Below are 19242 nucleotides of genomic sequence, written 5' to 3'. Positions count from 1 at the left end.
ACCGAACGCCCCCCCCCCCCCCCCCCGGGAGCCAAGGAGGGAGAAAACAATTCTCCAGCGGCAGAAATCTTAGCCAGTGCTTTATTAACACACACCGTCGTCACATTGCCGGGCGAGACTCTCAGAACACTGTGCCCGCAGCGGAGCACTAGTCCTCGGTCTTGAGGCTGGTTTCAGAACTCCGTAGTCCTCTGACAGAACTGGGCTTGCTGTTTCTTACCCTGTCTTCATCCCCGCATGGCAAGGGTCTCCTCTTCATGCAGATGGCAAGTTTGTACTTGCGATTAACCAGAATGAAGAAAAGCAACATCAGTTAACCAAAAAGAGAAGTCAGGCTTTTTTTTTTTTAAAGTCACCTTCATTAGTTCATCTGGAACATTTTCAGGAAGAGCATAAAGACTCCCACTGCCGGAATATTCGGAACACTTTCCTTGATTTTTCAGAGAGACTCTGTAGATAAAAAAAAAAAAAAAAGCGTATTATCAGAATTACATTCCTCATAGAGACAAAAGATAGGCATAGCATTAGGGCTGTCTGGGTAAATTTCTTCTTAGATATGATCAAGGCATATGCAAGATTGAATAACACCTGGTTTTATGTTATGTGATATACATAATGCAGGAGCCTGTGTTCTACTGTCAGCCCACTGCTAACCCTCTGTGCATCGTCACCTGTCCTCCCACCCCGAGTGCAGCACACAGCCTGCTCTAGCTTCCATCCAGGTTGTTTAATTGGACGGACCTAGTCATTTCCCATGAACAGTGATTTGTGTATCACCCGGCTGGGGTTAACTGTATCTATCATCAAAGTTTGAGAAATAAAACTTAATGACCTCCAAAGAGTTCAAACTCAACCTTGGCTTTCTTAGCTTCACGTTTTAGTCAACAGAACTAAACCAGCAAGGCCCTCTCACTGCGTCTCGATCATACCTAGGAAATGTCCTGAGATTTTCTGAGACGTGGTTACAGGGAGACAATAAGAGCAGATATTCTGACTGGCAAGGGTCCCAGTGACACTGCAAAGGGGACTAGCAAGATATCCCTCACTTTATGAAACACGCCATTTCCACCGTCTCCTTACCCACTCTCCTGAAATTTATTTATTTATTTATTTAAAATATTTATTTATTTATTTATTTATTATGTATACAATATTCTGTCTGTATGCCTGAAGGTCAGAAGAGGGCGCCAGACCTCTTTACAGATGGTTGTGAGCCACCATGTGGTTGCTGGGAATTGAACTCAGGACCTTTGGAAGAGCAGGCAATGCTCTTAACCGCTGAGCCATCTCTCCAGCCCCCTGAAATTTATTTATTTATTGGTTTTTCAAGAAAGGGTCTCACTGTGTAGCTCTGGCTGTCCTGAAATTCACTATGTAGACCAGGTTGGCCTCGAACACACAGAGATTCATCAGTTCCTGCCTCCCAAGTATTGTGTGCCACCATGCCTGGCTCCTCCTTAATTTTTTAAAGTTACATTTACTTGTTTCTTTGTTTGTGTAAGCACATGCCACGATGTGCGTGGAAATCACAGAATAACTTGCAGAAGTTGGTTCTCTCCTTCTGCCATGTGGGTGCTGGAATCAAACTCTGGTCATCAGGTTTGGTGGTTAAGTGCCTTTACCAGTCTTAAAATACAAAATAAAGAAAAAAATTTCTTATCTTTTTCTAAAAATAAAGCAAAAGAAAACAGAAGCTGGAGAGATGACTGCACTTCCCGGACCCAAGCTTGGTTCCCAGCACACATACCAGGTAACTAAAAACCATGTATAACCTCAACTTCAGCAATGTGTACATACATACTCACATGCAGAACACACACACACAGAACCCTATATCTAATAAAAATAAATCTTTAAAACAAAACAAAAAATGGGGTTGGAGAACTGAGACAATGGTTAGGATCACTTGCTGCTCTTGCAAAGGACCTGAATTCAATTCCTAGCATCTACATGGTGGCTCACAGGTGTAATTCCCAGGTATTCCATATGGTACACCATTCATACACATAAAACTTTTGAGACAGGATTTCTGTGTAGCTCTGGCTGCATGGAAATTACTCCATAGACCAGACTAGCCTTGAACTCATAGATCTGCTTGCCTCTGCCTCCCAAGTTCTAGAATTACAGGTGTGCTCATGCTCAGATAAAATAAATCTTAAAACAAACAAACACAAGGATTTTATTTTTCAGGAGTGGGAGTACAGTTCCAGAAGGGAGTTCTTCCTGGGACTCAGAGGACGGAGGGTTTACTGACTTCACTAACAAAGCTGAACTAAGCTGAGAACCAGTGTAAGCTCTCCGTCCGTTCCACAGCCCCACTAAGCCCTCTGCCATCCAGTCACAGCAGCAAGGCTAAAAGACAAACTGCCTAAGAGGAATTTAAAAGCCTAAGCCAGGGCCAATTATGCGTTAACTCTATACACTGAACCCACAGGAGGTTTCTCTGTAGTACTTCAGTGTGCCGGTGACAGACAGAAAGCTTCTGCTGTTGCTTGAGACAGCTCTCACAATGTCGCCCTAGCTGTGCTGGAACTCACACTATAAACCACACTGGTCTCGCCTGCCTCTGCCTTCCAAGTGCTGGGATTAAAGCTTCATGCTACCGTGACTGGCACTAGAGAAATATCTTTAAAAAACAAAACAAAACAAATACCAGCCAAAATATTATTTCTTGAATCTGAGGACAGAAAACAGATTTATGCTAAATCTCCAGTTTGAGTGGCGGGTCAAACAGCTGTCTTTCTATACTTTTATATTCCCAAATCCCCGTTTCTGTTGTAGTTTTTTGGAATCAGGTCTCCTATAGATCAGGCTGGCTTCCAATGTGTGATCTGTCTAAGCCTACTGAGTGTGGGCATTACCTGTGTGTACTGACATGTCTGACCCAAACATAAGACATTTTTATTACATATTTATTATGTGTATATGCATTTATTTAGTGTGTGCACATGCATGTGCATGCATACCACGGTAGACCACGTGGAGAACTTCCTGGAGTTCTCTCTTTTTACTGCACAGGTTCTGAGTACTGAACTTAGGTCTTCAGGCTTAGCAGCAAGTTCCCCTACTGAGCCATCTTGCTAGGCCCCTGACCTAAGTATTTTTAAATTAAAAAAAAAAAAAAAAAGACAGACAGATTTTGGAAACCCTTCCTCTACTTACTTATTGAGGGCACTAATGATATACTTTGTCGGACTTTGGTATATTTATAGCTCCCTCTGGTGGAAATCCTGTGAGACTACCATGAAACTGGGAACCATGACAGGCAAGTATTTTTTTTAAGGCATAAAGTCAGAAATGGTTACATTTATGCCATGCTATGAGGCAAGCTGGGCCTGGAAAGAACCCAAAACCAGTTCCCTGGACTCTCCCTTTCACTCTTCGGCTCTGCGTGCTCTCAGGTCTGCAGCAGCAGCAGTCCTGGCTGTGAGAGCTAATGCTGGTCCAGAGCACGTGCCCAGCTGTGGAGAGCAAAGTAAGATGCTGAAATGGGAGAGTAAACCATGGTTTGGCACCCGGATCCAGAGCTCCAAACAGTTAACTGGCCAGACTCCAAACGCAAGCCACGGTGGCCGGCAGAGAGCAGCCGTGCCGCAGCTCGAGGCTGGGCAGCTGCCATCCGTCTATTTCTGCTGCTGTATCCCTTTCCTAACAGGAGTCATTGCAGCTGCAGGAACAAAGACTGTACCACAAAGTCACGGAATGCCATATGCTAAGCGGATGAGAAACACAGAACCACTTCTGGGCCTTGCTCCTGAAGACAGAATGGACCTAAGCTGACTTCGGAGAGCTGAAAGCAGGCAGGTACTAACTACGGGGCCAGCCTCTGCTGCTCATCCCACAAACAACAGCGCTACACACACGCTGGGCAGTGGCATCTTACCATGGGGTCCATCTCAGGTGGCTGGTTAGAATGCTTGTGGGCCAGCAGGACGGCCAACACTGCCTTCCAGCCTGGCTCTGCTGGGGTACTGGCATCCACCTCCGCTGTCCCATTCTCCTTTGTTTCCTTGTCAAGTGTGATATTTACCCAAGGGCACCAATCTCTATGCTGGGAAGTGGGATCAAAGAAGCTTCGGGGAGAGGTGTCCTGGGGGAGAAAGGAGAGGCACAGTCTTATTAGGACAGATGATAGGTTTGGTCAAGGAGGAGCTGCAGCCACCTAAGTTCAGAAGCACACCAGGGCCCACACTTCTGGTTCTTCTACTACTATCTCACCTTTGTCGTTTTGAGATAAAGTCAGGCTACAGAGGCGAGCTGGTCACCGTACTGCCTCAGCCTCCCACGTGTGCTCTTTAAACTGTTGTTTCAATTCCCTCTCATTCTTTAGATCTCTAGCCCTGGCCCCTTTCTGTTGAGATGAGGTCGGTGTCAGTGTGTAGTCCAGGATGGCTTTCAATTTGCCTCCATCTTCAGCCTCTGGAGTTCTGGGATTACAGGTATGACCACACTAGACTACTGAACCTTCTTCTTTTTTTTTTTTTAATATATATTTATTTATTATGTATACAATATTCTGTCTGTGTGTATGCCCGCAGGCCAGAAGAGGGCACCAGACCCCATTACAGATGGCTGTGAGCCACCACGTGGTTGCTGGGAATTGAACTCAGGACCTTTGGAAGAGCAGACAATGCTCTTAAGCTCTGAGCCATCTCTCCAGCCCAATATTTATTTATTTATTATGTATACAATATTCTGTCTGTGTGCATGTCTGCAGGCCAGAAGAGGGCACCAGACCTCTTTACAGATGGTTGTAAGCCACCATGTAGTTGCCAGGAATTGAACTCAGGACCTTTGGAAGAGCAGGCAATGCTCTTAACCACTGAGCCATCTCTCCAGCACTACTGAACCTTCTTAAGCATAGAAAAGAACATTTGGAAAATCACTGGAAATAACCCCAAGAACTAAAAGAATTGCATGGTATTAAAAAGTTTCTGTAGAACAAAGCAAAATATCAGAGTGGAGAAAGTCTAAGAACAGGAGAGTCTATGCCAGCTACAATTCAGACAGGGTATACCTAGAACACATAAAAACTTCAGAGGGGGGCTGGAGAAATGGCTCAGTGGTTAAGAGTATTGCCTGCTCTTCCAAAGGTCCTGAGTTCAATTCCCAGCAATCACATGGTGGCTCACAACCATCTGTAATGAGATCTGGTGCCCTCTTCTGGCCTGCAGACAGAGTACTGAGAATACTGTATACATAATAAATAAATAAATCTTTAAAAAAAAAAAATTAAAAAAAGACTTTGAAGGGTTTACCTAGAATATATAAAGAACTGCAAAAAGGTCAGGGGTGGGAGTGGTATATGCCTTTAATCCCAGCACTTGGGAGACAGAGGCAGATGGATCTCTGGCAAGTTTGAGGCCAGCCTGGTCTAGATAAGAGACCCTGCCTCAAAAAATAAAAACAAACTAAACAGCAAAACAAACAAACAAACACCTACCTGCCAGGTGTGGTGGGTCAGGTTTATAACCCCAGCACTGAGGCAAGAGGACTGACTTAAATCCAAGGCCAGCCTACCAAGGCCAGGTCCCTAGTGAGTTCTAGGGCAGCGGGTAGGGAGGGAGAATCCCAAAGTCTCCTTCATCAGGTCTGCTGCCCTACTGTACAGCTGTCTTGTTAGTCTAAGTGTGTATCACTCTCTATATCCATTCCAAACCTTCGATCAACCAACTGTCCCCCTCCCCCAAATGTTCATTTTGTGTGTGGGGGGTGATGCATGTCAGGCTTGGCAGCAAGCACTCTTACCCTCTGGGCTCTCACCAGCCTGTGTTTTGTCTGAGACAAGGCCCGTGCAGCACAAACTGCTCTTGAACTCAGAAGCAGTGGAGGATGGCCTCTGCACTGTGGGTCCTGTCTCCACCTCTCAAGGGCTGGGATTACAGGTTATGAACTGTCCCATCTTTAAACTCACTAAATGTACTTTTGGTCAGAATCCAGGAGGGCTCGTGTCTGCTTCTCCCCATGCACATAAAGCCACTGACTGCTGCATTTGCTCTCATGGCTGTCTACAGAGATGGACTCACCGAGCTGCCAGAAGAGCAGAGGCGAGCCCGCTTGGCTTTCCGGAGAGGGCTGGAGGGAACTTCCAAGCCAGCAGAATCTCCAGTTCCCATGCTTCGGGTCACTGGCCGGCTCCTAGTGGTGGGGCTGGCTGCCTCTGGCTCAGGCCGGTCAACAGGACTGGAAGAGTCCCAGCTCCGGGTTCGGGAGACAATGGGACCTGGACTCTTTTCAGACTGTAGAAAAAGAAAGGCAATGGAAGTATATGAATGATGTAATAGCTTTAGCCTGCGCACTCCTAGAAGCACGTGAAACACAGTATTTTAGAATTTGCTATGTAAATTTCAACTGCCTACATAACTAAATTCTTCCGAGACTATTGTATTTCTTTCTATACTTAGATTCTTTAACAAATTTAGCTTCTTCATCTGTGAAGCGCGATACACAGGCTTACTGATAGGGTTAAAGTGAAGCCTACCACCAAGTTCCAGCCCACTGTGACAGTGGCACCCTGAAGAAGCTAATACCTGCTCGGAGCTGGGAGAAACAGTAGAGTCTTGGCTTCGGGTCATCATCCGCCTAGGAGACTCAGGCACCAGAGGGAAGTGCTCAGGCCGACCCTCCGCACCTGGAATGGGGGAGCTAGTCAAGCCACAGGAAGCCTCCAGATCCGTCAGGGACGATTCAATCTGCTGGAAGCCCCAGAGACCGACCTTCCTCATACACTGGGAGCATGATATCAGGGAGAGTTGAGTGGGTTCCAAAGAACTAGGAAGGAATGGGAGAGAAAGGGGTGTTTCTAAAGGTGTTACTTCCATGAGACTATGTATTTGATTTCTGTTTTATCTCAGCAAACAGTCTCTACAGTGAGCTAGTGGACTGAGAACCATGAACTCTTAAGAACCTGATCTGAGGACCTGACATTCACTAACTCCTACATTACCTTCTCAAAGGGTCTTAGGGTCTTGGTATGTTCTAGTTGGCAAAAATATTGTGAAGTATGTTTTATAAACTCCTGTCCTCTTAAAACACTTTCCTTAATCTACCAAAAAAAAAAAAAAAAAAAACAGTTATTTACTTATTTTATTTTTTTGAGATAGGGTCTTATTCTGTAGCCCAGGCTGGCCTCAAATTCATGATAAATCCTCCCAAGTGCTGTGATCACAGGCACACACCCACCACTCCCAAACTCAGTAAGAAAGCTTCCTTAAAGTAAATGGTGGTAGTGGTGGGGCAAGGTCACTTGATGCTCTTCCAAAGAACACAAGTTTGGAATCCAGTAGTCTTCCTCGCAAGAACACTGAATTAGAAACCCACAGAAACCATGTTTAAAGAAAGAAAACAAGTCACATGACCAAGTGGGCGGCTTAAAACCACCTGGAACACTGAGGCCATCCTCTGGTCTTTGAGGGCACGTGCACACATATGGCATATACTTCACACAAACACAGATACACATTCATAAATAAAAACACGTTTTTTGTTCTTTTGGGTTTTGTGTGTGTGTGTGTGTGTGTGTGTGGATTTTTTGAGACAGGGTTTCTCTGTAGCTTTTTTGGTTCCTATCCTGGAACTAGCTCTTGTAGACCAGGCTGGCCTCGAACTCACAGAGATCCGCCTGCCTCTGCCTCCCAAGTACTGGGATTAAAGGCATGCGCCACCACCGCCCGGCTCTTTTTGGTTTTTTAAGACAGGGTTTCTCTGTTCTCTGTGTAGCCTTGGCTATCCTAGAACTAGCTCTGTAGAACAGGCTGGCCTTGAACTCAGAGATCTGCCTGGCTTTGTTCTGCTTGCCACCAAGCCTGGTACCACGAGTTCAGTCCCCAGAATCCCCGTGGCAGGTAGAGAACTGACTCGTCCAATTCTCTGATCTCCCACTCGAGCCACGGCACATGCACAGATATGGCCACTCCATGCACACACAAAATAACTGTAGAAGGCAAATGTCTAAGTAAAGCAGACTGGCTCTGGCACTCTTCTTTCGAAGAAGTCAACCCCAAACTAAGCTGGAGTGGAAATACCAGTGTGGGGTAGGGGCTCCAGATGGCGTCTCCTCTGGTAATTTTTGTCAACTAAACTTGATTGTCTTCCCTTCTAAAAATAGGACACTATGTTCCTTTTACAAAGAGCTGTACTGTTTATGGGAGAATAAGTTCCCAGCTATGAGGAGGCTGCACAAGGAAAGACTCAGGTGTGAACCCCAAGAATGCCTTAGCATTTATTCTGTTTTAGTTGCTGATTCTTACCCACTTCTCTATCCCTCCTCCACTTTAATTTCTCTCTCTCCTTTTAAAGATTTGCTTATTCATGGTATTTTTATGTATATGAGTGTTCTGTCTTCACACACACCAGAAGAGGGCACCAGATCTCACTACAGATGGTTGTGAGCCACCATGTGGTTGCTCGGAATTGAACTCAGAACCTCTGGAAGAGAACACAAGTGCTCTTACCTGCTGAGCCATCTCTCTAGCCCCCCGATTTCTCTTTTTGTTCTCTCATAGGAAATATGTGGTTTCTAAATAGTAACAGTGACTGCTGTCATAGCTCGTGTTCCCAGGTAACATTCACTAACCTACATGCCCAGCCACACAGAGAAAGAACACAGGCAGTGACATGGACTTGCATGTCTGAGCCCAATTTGCTTGGAGTTTTCCTGTCGTCAGTTTGGTAATCAAGCTCATCCTCCAGCAGGTGCAGCAGCACACTGATCTTGTCTTCTGTCAAGCACTGCAAAAGAACCAGGGTTAAAAAGCAACTGTAGAGGAAAAAAAAAAAACACTCACAACAACACACATGGTCCTGGGAACACCATGACTTGGAGATAGATCTTCACAGGAGACACACTCTAGGGCAGGATTGCGCTGTCACAGAGTTTAGCTTCCTAAATTGCAGCTTTTCTTCTAAGTACTAAATGGTTCTCAACTTACTAACTATAGATTTTATCTAAAACTTGTGACTTCAAATCCAAATAATAAAATCATTTATGTCTTGACCTACCACTGAATTTACTCTTGACAGAACAAATTTGACAGCCTTGATTTTTGGGCTGTGGGTAATAAGGCACTATGATGGGGTGGGGCGGGGCTGGGCTGCCTTAGTGAAAGTCAGGCTGACTTTTTTTGTTTGTTTGTTTGAGACAGGATTTCTCTAACAGCTCTAGCTGTCCTGGAACTAGCTCTTGTAGACCAGGCTGGCCTTTAACTCAGAGATCCGCCTGCCTCTGCCTCCAGAGTGCTGGCATTAAAGGTATTCTTCACCACAACCCAGCTCAGGCTGATGTTTCTAAAAGCAAACAGAGGTTAACTACTTAGTGCTAGAAGCCCTAACAGAGGGTCAACTTGAGCAAATGACCAGTTTTTACTGCCTACAATATAGCGTGTCTTCACAGCAGACAAGGGCAGGATAAACGCAGCACAGAGAGAGTGCAGCTACAGTTCTAGTCACAGAAGAGAATCTTGTCCTACAGCATCAGAAAACAGTATGCAGTAAGCAGTTTAAGTCAATCAAGACAAAGTTGAATTTGCAGGGCTGGATGTGGGGCATAGGCCTTTAAATCCAGCACTCCGGAGGTAGAGCGAGGTAGAGCGGAGGCTGATGGATCTCTGTGAGCCCTAGGGCAGCCATTTCAAGATCCCTATTTAACTGTCTACTCACACCCTCAGTTACTGCATTTCCAGCAGAAACTGGATCCTCTTCACAATATTCCATCCTCTTGTCAGTCAAATAAAGCAACTGGTGACCACTGTACACAAGCCAAGAAAAACTCACCATAGTTTTCAAGTCCTCTGGCCTCAGGGAAGGAAGCTGGAGCTCTAAATGGCAAAGGCTTTGGAACCGGTCCAGGAATTCACTGACAAGAACAGCAGGCTCACCCAATGGCAACATCCCAAATCTATCTGTGGGAAAAACAAACTGGGAGATTAGATGGGCCTGAAAATAAAGACCTCGAAGAGAACAGTTAGAGAAATGTAAAATGGATAGTTGATGATATTAAACTATTGTTTTACACATGAGCCCACAGAGACCTGCACAGGTTCAAACCAGACAAAATCCCAGCATTAAAAGTGGACACAAAGTCCCACCCTAACCAAAAAGCTATCTGCAATTGATACCTGCCTGGAGAGAAAAGGGCGGGGTGAGAGAAAAACATTCAAAGTCCTATAAGTAGGACTGAACTTTTTTTTAAAATTTATTTTTATATATATGCGTGCTCTATCTGTGTGTACAACTTTATGCCAAAAGAAAGCATCAGATCCCACTATAGATGGTTGTGAGCCACCATGAGATTGAGGGGAATTGAACTCAGGTCCTCTGTAAAAGCAGCCAGTGCTCTTAACTACTGAGCCTTCTTTCCAGCCCTCAGGACTGGACTTCTAAATAATGCAGAGAGTGTTGAGGCTGTGAGGAACACTAAAGAATCAAGATTGTCTAGAAGAAGAGTTCAGCGTGCAGCTCAGTGGCAGAGCACTGGCCTCAGAGCCTCCTATGGGCAAGGATCTGGGTTCCATTCCCAGCACTACCAGAAAAAAAAAGATGGGCTAAAAATTGATAATTGATGAAGTTGGTGGCAGGAGAAAAGCATTTAATTATGAAGTATTCTCTGTATTCCTGTGTATGCATGAAATTGTTACCTTTAGAAAATCAGGGAAGAATCAAAACAATTACTGAGGTAGAAGGTAGGATTCACCAGACAGAAATTAAAGAAACAATATTTTATAACAATTATCAAATTGCATATATTTCACCATGAGTTGAAGTAGAAGGTAAATTCTTATTGCTGAAGTGCTAGTCCATGCACTTCAGAATCAGGACCCAGAGACCCAGGCTGGAGCTAACCTGAAGGCCTTCCTGAGGTCTAGCTTTCATGGTTCCAGAAAGTGCCATGTGAACCTCCAGAGGAGGGAAGCAACCAACAGTCCTACTCAGCTATGGTGCCCACGAACCACAGTGGCCAGGACGGCACTACAACCCTAAGGGCGCAGCAGTAACACACTTACCTGTCGAGAACCAACAGCTCTCCAACTGTACTTAAGGCCCGCTCAACAAAAAGGAAGTCACACCAGGCAGTAGAAACCTAGCCAAGCACCTAGGGCTAGCAAAGTCATGGATCTTGGAGGGGAACCTACAACCATCCCTTTACAAAACCATCACAATCCCTAACTATATTCTAACTACTTGTCCTAACACCCACAGGTAAGCGTAGTTCTCACCCTTCCTCAAGGAAGCCGAGATGGGCACAGAAAACCATAATCCATCAAATGCAGAGTTGGGGGCCCAGGCCCAGCTGATACATCTACAACATTACTCCTAAGACTCAAGGATTACTTTTGAAGAGGGAATAGAAAGATTGCAAGAGACAGAACAGACATTTGCCGTGGGATTGTGTTCTTTAGAAATATTAGAGCTGCGTGGTGGTGGCTCACACCTTTAATCCCAGCACTCGGGAGGCAGAGGCAGGTGGATCTCTGTGAGTTCGAGGCCAGCCTGGGCTACAAGAGCTAGTTCTAGGACAGGCTCCTACAGAGAAACCCTGTCTCAACAAAAAGACAGAAAGAAAAAGAAATGTCAGAGCCAGGCAGTGGTGGCGCACACTTTTAATCTCAGCATTCGGGAGGCAGAAGTAGATCTCTGTGAGTTTGAGACCAGCCTGGGCTACAGAGCAAGTTCCAGGCAGCTAGAGCTGTTAAACAGAGAAACCCTGTCTTGAAAAACCAAACCAAACCAAACCCACCTAGAAATGTCAAAGATAAACCCACTGAATCTCACCAACGCCCTGCCTAGACAAGATCTGAACAAAGATGACTCCAATAGACATGCTAACAAGAAAGGGGGAAAGATCCGGAGGTCTCCACCCTACACAAAGAACTACAGGCAACCAAGGAAAGCTGAGAGCAGAAATGGTCCTTCTCAGAACACACCAATTGGTTATTCAGTTCCAAATGGCCAGACTCGAAAACATAAACACAAAACTAACATTCCAGGGCTAAAGAGAAGGCTTAGCAGTTTGGCTGGTCTTCCAGAGGACCTGGGTCCAATTCCTAGCACCCACATGGCAGCTCACAACTGTCTGCAACCCAAAATCTGACACTCTCACACAGACATACATGCAGCCAAAACATCAATGCACATAAAATAAATCTTTTTTAAAAAGTAACATTATAGAGACTGAGCAGGTATTTCTATTTTTAGGAATACACGCACACACACACACACACACACCAACAACTGGAGAAAAGAAGCCATAAATTTGAGAGGTGGCAAGACGGGTACGTGGGAGGGGCTGGCGGGAGAAGTGGGAAAGGAGCAAATGTCACAACGCTGTGGACTGCGAAGACGCCTCAGCTAGGAAGGGGCCTGCTGTGACAGCATGAGGGCTGAACTTGGATGTCTGGTATCCGTGTAAAAGGCCAGGCATGGGGGCTGGAGAGATGGCTTGAGAGTCAAGAGCACTTGTCCTTGCAGGAGCCTTGGGTTTGGTAACCAGCACCCACATGGAGGCTCATAACTGTCTCTAATTCCAGTTCCAGAGGAGCCAATGTCCTCTTTTGGCCTCTTCAGGCATCAGGCAAACACATGATATACAGACATGCATACAGGCAAAAAACTCACACACATAAAATTTCAAAACTTAATTAAAAAAATTAAGAAAGAAAAGAACAGTACAAGCCTGGCAGGGTGGTGCACACTTGTACTTTTTGTGCTTAGGCTGAGGCAGGAGGACTGGCTCAAGTTTAAAGACAGTCTGAGCTACATAAGACTTTTCTTAAAAACAAAAAGAATGAAAACACAGCAGGGCAGAGGGATGCATACCTGCAATCCCCAAACTTGCACTGTGGCAAGTTCAAGAAGACAGCCTGGTCCACACAGTAAGCTCTAGGCCAACCATCTAGAACTACATGTCAAGACTGTCTCTCAAAAACCCAAAATGAGCAGGAAGCATTTTAGTTACTTCCCAGAGCCCTATTCCCTTATAGGGAATTCAATAAGTTATTCTTCAAAACAAAAACAAAACACAGAAAAACATATGTAGGATGGTTCTGAAGTAGGTTTTCATACTGTAGTTCAGAGTGGCCCCAAACATACAACAATCCTCTTGTGCTTCCGAGTGCTGGGAGAATACACTTAGAAAGTGAGAGATTACATAGGTGAGATGAAGTAAGAAACGGTCCTAAGCCGATTAATTAAAAAGCAGGGGGCAGCGGGCTCTGGGGAGGCAGAGAAAGTGGATCTCTGTGAGCTGGAGGCCAGCCTGGTCTACAGAGACAGGACAGGCTCCAAACGACACAGACACACGGTTGTGTCTCAAAAAACTAAAAAACAAAAACAAAACAAAAAGAGTAGTTCCAGGACAGGCTCCAAAGCTACAGAGAAACCCTGTCTTGAAATAACAAAACAAAAAAGTACTTTTTTAGTTTGATGTGTTTTATTTTTATGTATATGAGTGTTTTGCCCACAAGTCTGTTATGTTCTCCACGTTCATGACTGGCGGCAGAAGAGAATGAAAGACCTCCTGGAACTGGAGTTACAGATGGTTGTGAGCCACCACGTGGGTGCCAGGAGTCGAACTCAGGTCCTCTGTAAGAGCACCAAGTGCTCTTAACCACTGAGCCATCTCTCTAGCCCTGGCCTGGCACACACCTTTGATTACAGGTCTTGGGAGGCAGAGGGAGAGGCAGACCAAGATAGATCACTGAGTTCAAGGCCAGCTTGGTCTACTTAATTAAGTTACAGCCCATGTAGGGGGACACAGTGAGACCCTGTCTGAAACAAAACAAACATACAAAAAGAGGGGCTGGAGATGGCTTACTGGTTAAGAGCAATGGCTGCTCTTCCAGAGGCCCCAGGTTTGAATCTTAGCATTCATAAGGCATTGAACAATTTGTCTGTAACTCTAGTCCCAGAAGATCCAACACCCTCCTCTGGCCTCTGAGTAGAGAATGTATAGACAAACACATAAACAAAACAGCCATATGTGAAAATAAGTAATTAAAAAAAAAGCATATAAGATAATAAAATGGACTTTCAGACTTCTGGCACAAAAACCGGATGGGAAGGTTGGGGCAAACTTTTAGGAACTGGACTCTTCCAGCTTTGCACCATCGAGTGCTAGGTACCTATACTATTAAGCAGATATGTTAATGAGGTGGCTGAAAATGAGTCAAGATCAAAGAGCTCTAGATAGGAATTAGGAGTTCTTCAACGAGAGTCAAGTTGTGAGTGGAGCTGGAGTTCCAGGGCAGTCAGGACTACACAGAGAAACCCTGTCTCAAAAAACAAAACAGAACAAAAAGTTCTAAGAGCTAGCTAAAAACAAGCTATCAGCCAAACATTTAAAAGCATTTATAGCTTGTCTGTGCGGTTACTTGGAATAACTACTGGGACACAGAAAACTCCACCTACAATACCTTCCAATGGAAGCCACGGCAGAACATGGGGCTGCTTAATGCAGTGGAAAAGCAGAGTTTGGAATCAGGTAAATCATAGTTAATAGTTAATCATAGTCTAATTCATGTTATGACCTCTGGAACTCACTATGTAGACCAGGCTGGCCTCCAACTTACAGAAATCTACCTGCCTCTGCCTCCTGATCTAATTCTTAAATCTCTTGCCTAAAACAATTGAGTTCTTATTTTTCTTAAAAAAAAAAAAAAAAATTTATTTATTTATTTATTTATTATGTATACAATATTCTGTCTGCATGTATGCCTGCAGGCCAGAAGAGGGCACCAGACCTCATTACGGATGGTTGTGAGCCACCATGTGGTTGCTGGGAATTGAACTCAGGACCTTTGGAAGAGCAGGCAATACTCTTAACCACTGAGCCATCTCTCCAGCCCAATTGAGTTCTTATTACCTACCTTGAAGGACCCCTTGTGAAGATTCAAAAGGCTACACACACACACACACACACACACACACACACACACACACACACACACACACGGCTGGTAGGACAATCTGGGAAGGTTAAGTGATAAATAAATGCAAGGTTTTGAAAAGCATAAACAGAAGAAAAAAAGCAACTTCCAAGAGCAGGTTTGCACAAGAAACTGGGCTCTATTAGAGAGTGACCACCTGGGAGAAATGGTAACGGGGCTCCTTTAAATGTGTACCTGGACAGGGGCTGTCTGGCCAAAAGCAGAACTTCTCATGGGCACTGCACAAGGATTTCCTGAGTTCAGCACATCGTTCCTTGTCTGAAAGTCACAAGAGGTAGCAATTATTATACACTATACAGATCAAAATCTGAAGAGCCAAGAGTCTTTTAGAGAAAAACCTAACAACACATACATTTAAAAAACTTACGATACCTTTAAAATTATTTTTAAAAAAGGCAAGTATATCCTCTTAAAACTTATCACAAAAAAAGTTCCTTTGTTGGTACAAAGGATGTATGTTGTGTAACTTGGAAGGGAAGGCTTCTGAAGTATGGGCCTCTTCGCTCTGAAAGGCCAAACTGGGATTAAAAGGTAAACAAACTGGTGTCTGTCTAGAAAGCACAAAAACAAGGCCACTCCACAGTAAAACAACTGAGGCTAACAGGGTGAAGGCCATGGCAGCTTCACCTTGTCATTTGTGATATGGCATTCTTCACTCAGACATATGCCGGTCCAGCACCTCGTACACGCTAAGTTAGTGCCCTACCACTGGCTATGTCACCAGCGTGTGTCTGAACGTGGAGAGAACAATCTGGACGTTGCACTTACATCGGCTGAAGTCAAAGGCTGGCTGTAGGCTGGCACAGAGGAAGGCCTGGCAGCTGGAGCACTTGAGCATATCGCATTCCACTGTGACCCAGCCGTACCTGGCGCAGATGAGTGGGGACAGCTCAGGGGGCTTCCCTGCCCACTTCAATGAGTACTCACGTTAAGAAAAACCACGTATATGAAAACCAAGCACAATTAAACTTAAACACATTTTTAATAAATTTACTTTTAATGCATACAGTCATTAAAAGTAGACAGTAAAAGCTGGGAGATGGTGGCGCACGCCTTTAATTCCAGCACTTGGGAGGCAGAGGCAGGCGGATCTCTGTGAGTTCGAGGTCAGCCTGGTCTACAGAGGGAGTTCCAAGATAGGCTCCAAAGCTACACTGAGAAACCCTGCCTTGAAAAACAAACAAAAAAGTAGACAGTAAAGAAAATGGCCTATACAATTCCCAGCACTGGGGAGGCAGAAGCAGGTAGATCTGAGCTCAAGACTAGCCTGGTATACAAAGGAGTTCCAGGACAACCAGGGCTACAGAGAAACCCTGTCTGAAATGAGAGAGAAAAAATAAAGAAAACAATAGAGTGTATGTGTGTTTTAAAACTGAGCATGGTGGTGCACACCCTTAATCCGTCCCTTGGAAGGCAGAGGCAGGAAGATCTCTGAGTTTGAGGTCAGCCTGGTCTATAAAAGAAGCTCCAGGATAATTGGGGCTACGTAATAGAGAGAGACCCTATTTCAAACAAACAAAAGATTTATTTATTTATTTTTTTTAATTATGTGTTTGTGTGGGTTACTATATGGATTTGTATATACACAAGTGCTAGTACCTCAGAGGTCAGATGAATTGGGGTGAATCCCTGGAGTTGGAGTTACAGGCAGCTGAGCTGCCCGAGCGGCAAGTACTCAACCACTGAGAGCCAATTCTCCATCTTTCTGTATCTGTTCAGCCTCTGAGAATCCATCTTTAAGATACACAACACAAAACTGTCTTTCTTACTGCCTGGGGGCAGAATAGACAATGCCTGCTTCATTTAATCTGAAGCCCTGGGGCCTGCGAGTGCTGCCGAAAGCCCTAGCAAGGATGGACCTAAGCAGAAGGGACCATAAAGGTCAGGAAGGCCGGGATAGTTCTGCCATCATTTGCCTGTATTATTCTAATGTCCCACCACCACCTGGCAGCAGACAGCATCTTTAATTATGTACCCGGGAAAGTGTCCTGAAGCATTTATTGATCCTGAATAGTAAAAATCTCATTGCTTGTATTTTACCTTAAGAGAGAATCTCTAAGTATGAGGCCAGCCTGATCTAAAAACAAGTTCCAGGATAGTCAGAGCTACATGGAGAAACCTTGTCTCGAAAAACCACAAAAAGAAAGGGGGCGCCTTTAATCCCAGCACTCGGGAGGCAGAGGCAGGTGGATCTCTGTGAGTTCGAGACCAGCCTGGTCTACAGAGCGAGTTCCAGGACAGGCTCCAAAACTACAGAGAAACCCTGTCTCGAAAAAAGCCAAAAAAAAAAAAAAGAAAGGGGGGCATTTATTTTAGGGGTTGAAGAGAGAACTCAGCAATTAAGAGTGTGCTCCTCTTACAGAGGACTAGAGTCTGATGATTCCCAGCAACCACATGGCAGCTTACAACAGACTATAACTCCAGCTCCAGGGGATCTGATGCCCTTTTCTAGCCCCTGTGAATACCCACTCATGTGGACATACCCAAACACACACAGAGATATGCAAAATTTAAAACAACATTCCCCCTCCTTCACACACACACACACACACACACACACACACACACACACACACACACTTGCATACACGAGCAGATACATTAAATTTAAAAACAACCAAAGAAAAACAAACAAAACTAAAACAACTCTATGTCTGGATTCACAGTCCACAGAGTTTGTGGAATAGTTGTTGGGATAATAAGCATTGGAGCAGTTTGTATGCAACAGTGACTCATATACAAAAGGGAGCTAGAAACTGTCAAGACAGCAGTGCACTTTCAATGACATCACAGTCCTGGCTCTTCTACTTGCTAGCAGGATGTCTTGTTAGTCAGGTACCTACTCTCACAACTACTCTCATGGCTTTTTTTTTTTTTTTTTTTTTTTGGTTTTTCGAGACAGCATTTCTCAGTGTAAGGGCCTCTGCCTCCCGAGTACTGAGATTAAATCCGTGTTCTTCTGGCTTTTGTTGTTGCTGTTTGTTCTTTTGCTCTCAAAATGAGTATAATAGGACTGGGAATACAGCTCAGTGGGAAAGTGTCTGCCTGGTATACATGAGGACCTAGGTTTGATTCCCAGCACTGCCTTCAACAAAAAAAAAAAAAAAAAAAAAAAAAAAAACAACAACAACCAGGATGGCAGTAAAGGTACTTATTTTCACAGGAATGAGTTAAAGATCAAAGGTGAGAACACATGTGAAAACTTACTACACAGAAGCACCAGTAGCTATTCCTTCTCTCAGGACTTGTTGGTTTATTCTTCTCTAAAGACAAAAGCTTAGCTGGGCATGGTGGCTCCCATTTACCATCCCAGCATTTGGGACCAAGGCAGAAGAACTATGAGCTGATCTTGAGATGCAGGTTACAGACCTTGTCTCAAAACAAAACAAACAAACCAAAAGATCTGATCTGTCCCTCAACTGATCCTTAGGGATAACATACTAAGGTCTAATTTCCATTGAAAAGTTCTTACCAACACTGATTCTTTGGTTTAAAAGATCAGAATAATGGGCTGGATGGATGGCTCAGCAGGTAAGAGCACTGGCAGCTCTTCCAGAGGACTCCAGTTCAATTCCTAGCATCCATATCGAGGGTGACAACCATCTGCAACTCCATTCCAGGGGATGTGAAGCCCTCTTTTGGATTCTGTGGACACTGCACACATGTGGTTCACATACAGACAACACACTCACACACATAAAGTAAAAGCTGAAGATCAGAGTACGCGGTATAGGACTCTAGAGTGACAATTCTGCAGCAGGCTACCCCTTACATGAACTGAAAAAGGATATAGAAAAGGTTTCCACTCTGTGAAAAAAGGCTTCTTTGCTTGTAGATTCCAATGGGGACTGCTCTGCTTGAGGTGATCCATTGACTGGCTGCAATGTGGCAGATGTGTCCTTTCTGAAACAAGGAGCAGGAGAGTTAGTGATCTTTTCTCTGTATTACTCTGCTGAAATCTTCCAAGCCTAGCTACTCTACACGTAGCCAACCCAAATGAGATTTTAAGTCTCTGAAACTCATTTCAACAGTCGCTGTTCCAGTCAAGCTATTCCTCTGCTTCATAAATCCTTTACCTTCCTAATACTTATGAAATGGACTCTAAATTCTCCCATCTGGCAGTCACAACTCTTTATAGTTTAGCCACACTCCTAGGTCATTCACAGTTCTCCAATAATATTCTGAATAATTTTAGTAAATACAAAATAAAAGCCTGGTCTACAAGAGCTAGTTCCAGGACAGGCTTCAAAACCACAGAGAAACCCTGTCTCGAAAAACCAAAAAAAAAAAAAAAAAAAAA

The 19242-nt window shown here is 44.4% G+C and overlaps 1 protein-coding gene across 1 annotated transcript in view; it reads right to left on the bottom strand.

Annotated features, from left to right (window-relative positions):
• Positions 1 to 56: 56 nt before the first annotated feature.
• The window catches only part of Zc3hc1 (zinc finger C3HC-type containing 1), a 21168-nt gene continuing 1982 nt past the window's right edge, over positions 57 to 19242 (bottom strand). Inside the window, exons 2-10 of the mRNA XM_050141695.1 lie at positions 18734 to 18845; positions 15711 to 15861; positions 15117 to 15200; positions 9772 to 9899; positions 8576 to 8730; positions 6531 to 6771; positions 6027 to 6239; positions 3884 to 4090; positions 57 to 450 (exon numbers count right to left, since the gene is read on the bottom strand). Coding sequence (XP_049997652.1) covers positions 382 to 450; positions 3884 to 4090; positions 6027 to 6239; positions 6531 to 6771; positions 8576 to 8730; positions 9772 to 9899; positions 15117 to 15200; positions 15711 to 15861; positions 18734 to 18845 — 1360 coding nt within the window. The 3' untranslated portion in view covers positions 57 to 381. The remainder of the gene's footprint in view (positions 451 to 3883; positions 4091 to 6026; positions 6240 to 6530; positions 6772 to 8575; positions 8731 to 9771; positions 9900 to 15116; positions 15201 to 15710; positions 15862 to 18733; positions 18846 to 19242) is intronic.

This window comes from Alexandromys fortis, unplaced genomic scaffold (genome assembly GCF_014885135.2).
Source record: "Alexandromys fortis isolate MF-2015 unplaced genomic scaffold, M_Fortis_MF-2015_v1.1 scaffold_44, whole genome shotgun sequence".
NCBI classification, from domain to species: domain Eukaryota; kingdom Metazoa; phylum Chordata; class Mammalia; order Rodentia; family Cricetidae; genus Alexandromys; species Alexandromys fortis.
The sequence above is the reverse complement of the archived record's forward strand: the minus strand, read 5'-3'. Positions and strand labels throughout refer to the sequence as shown.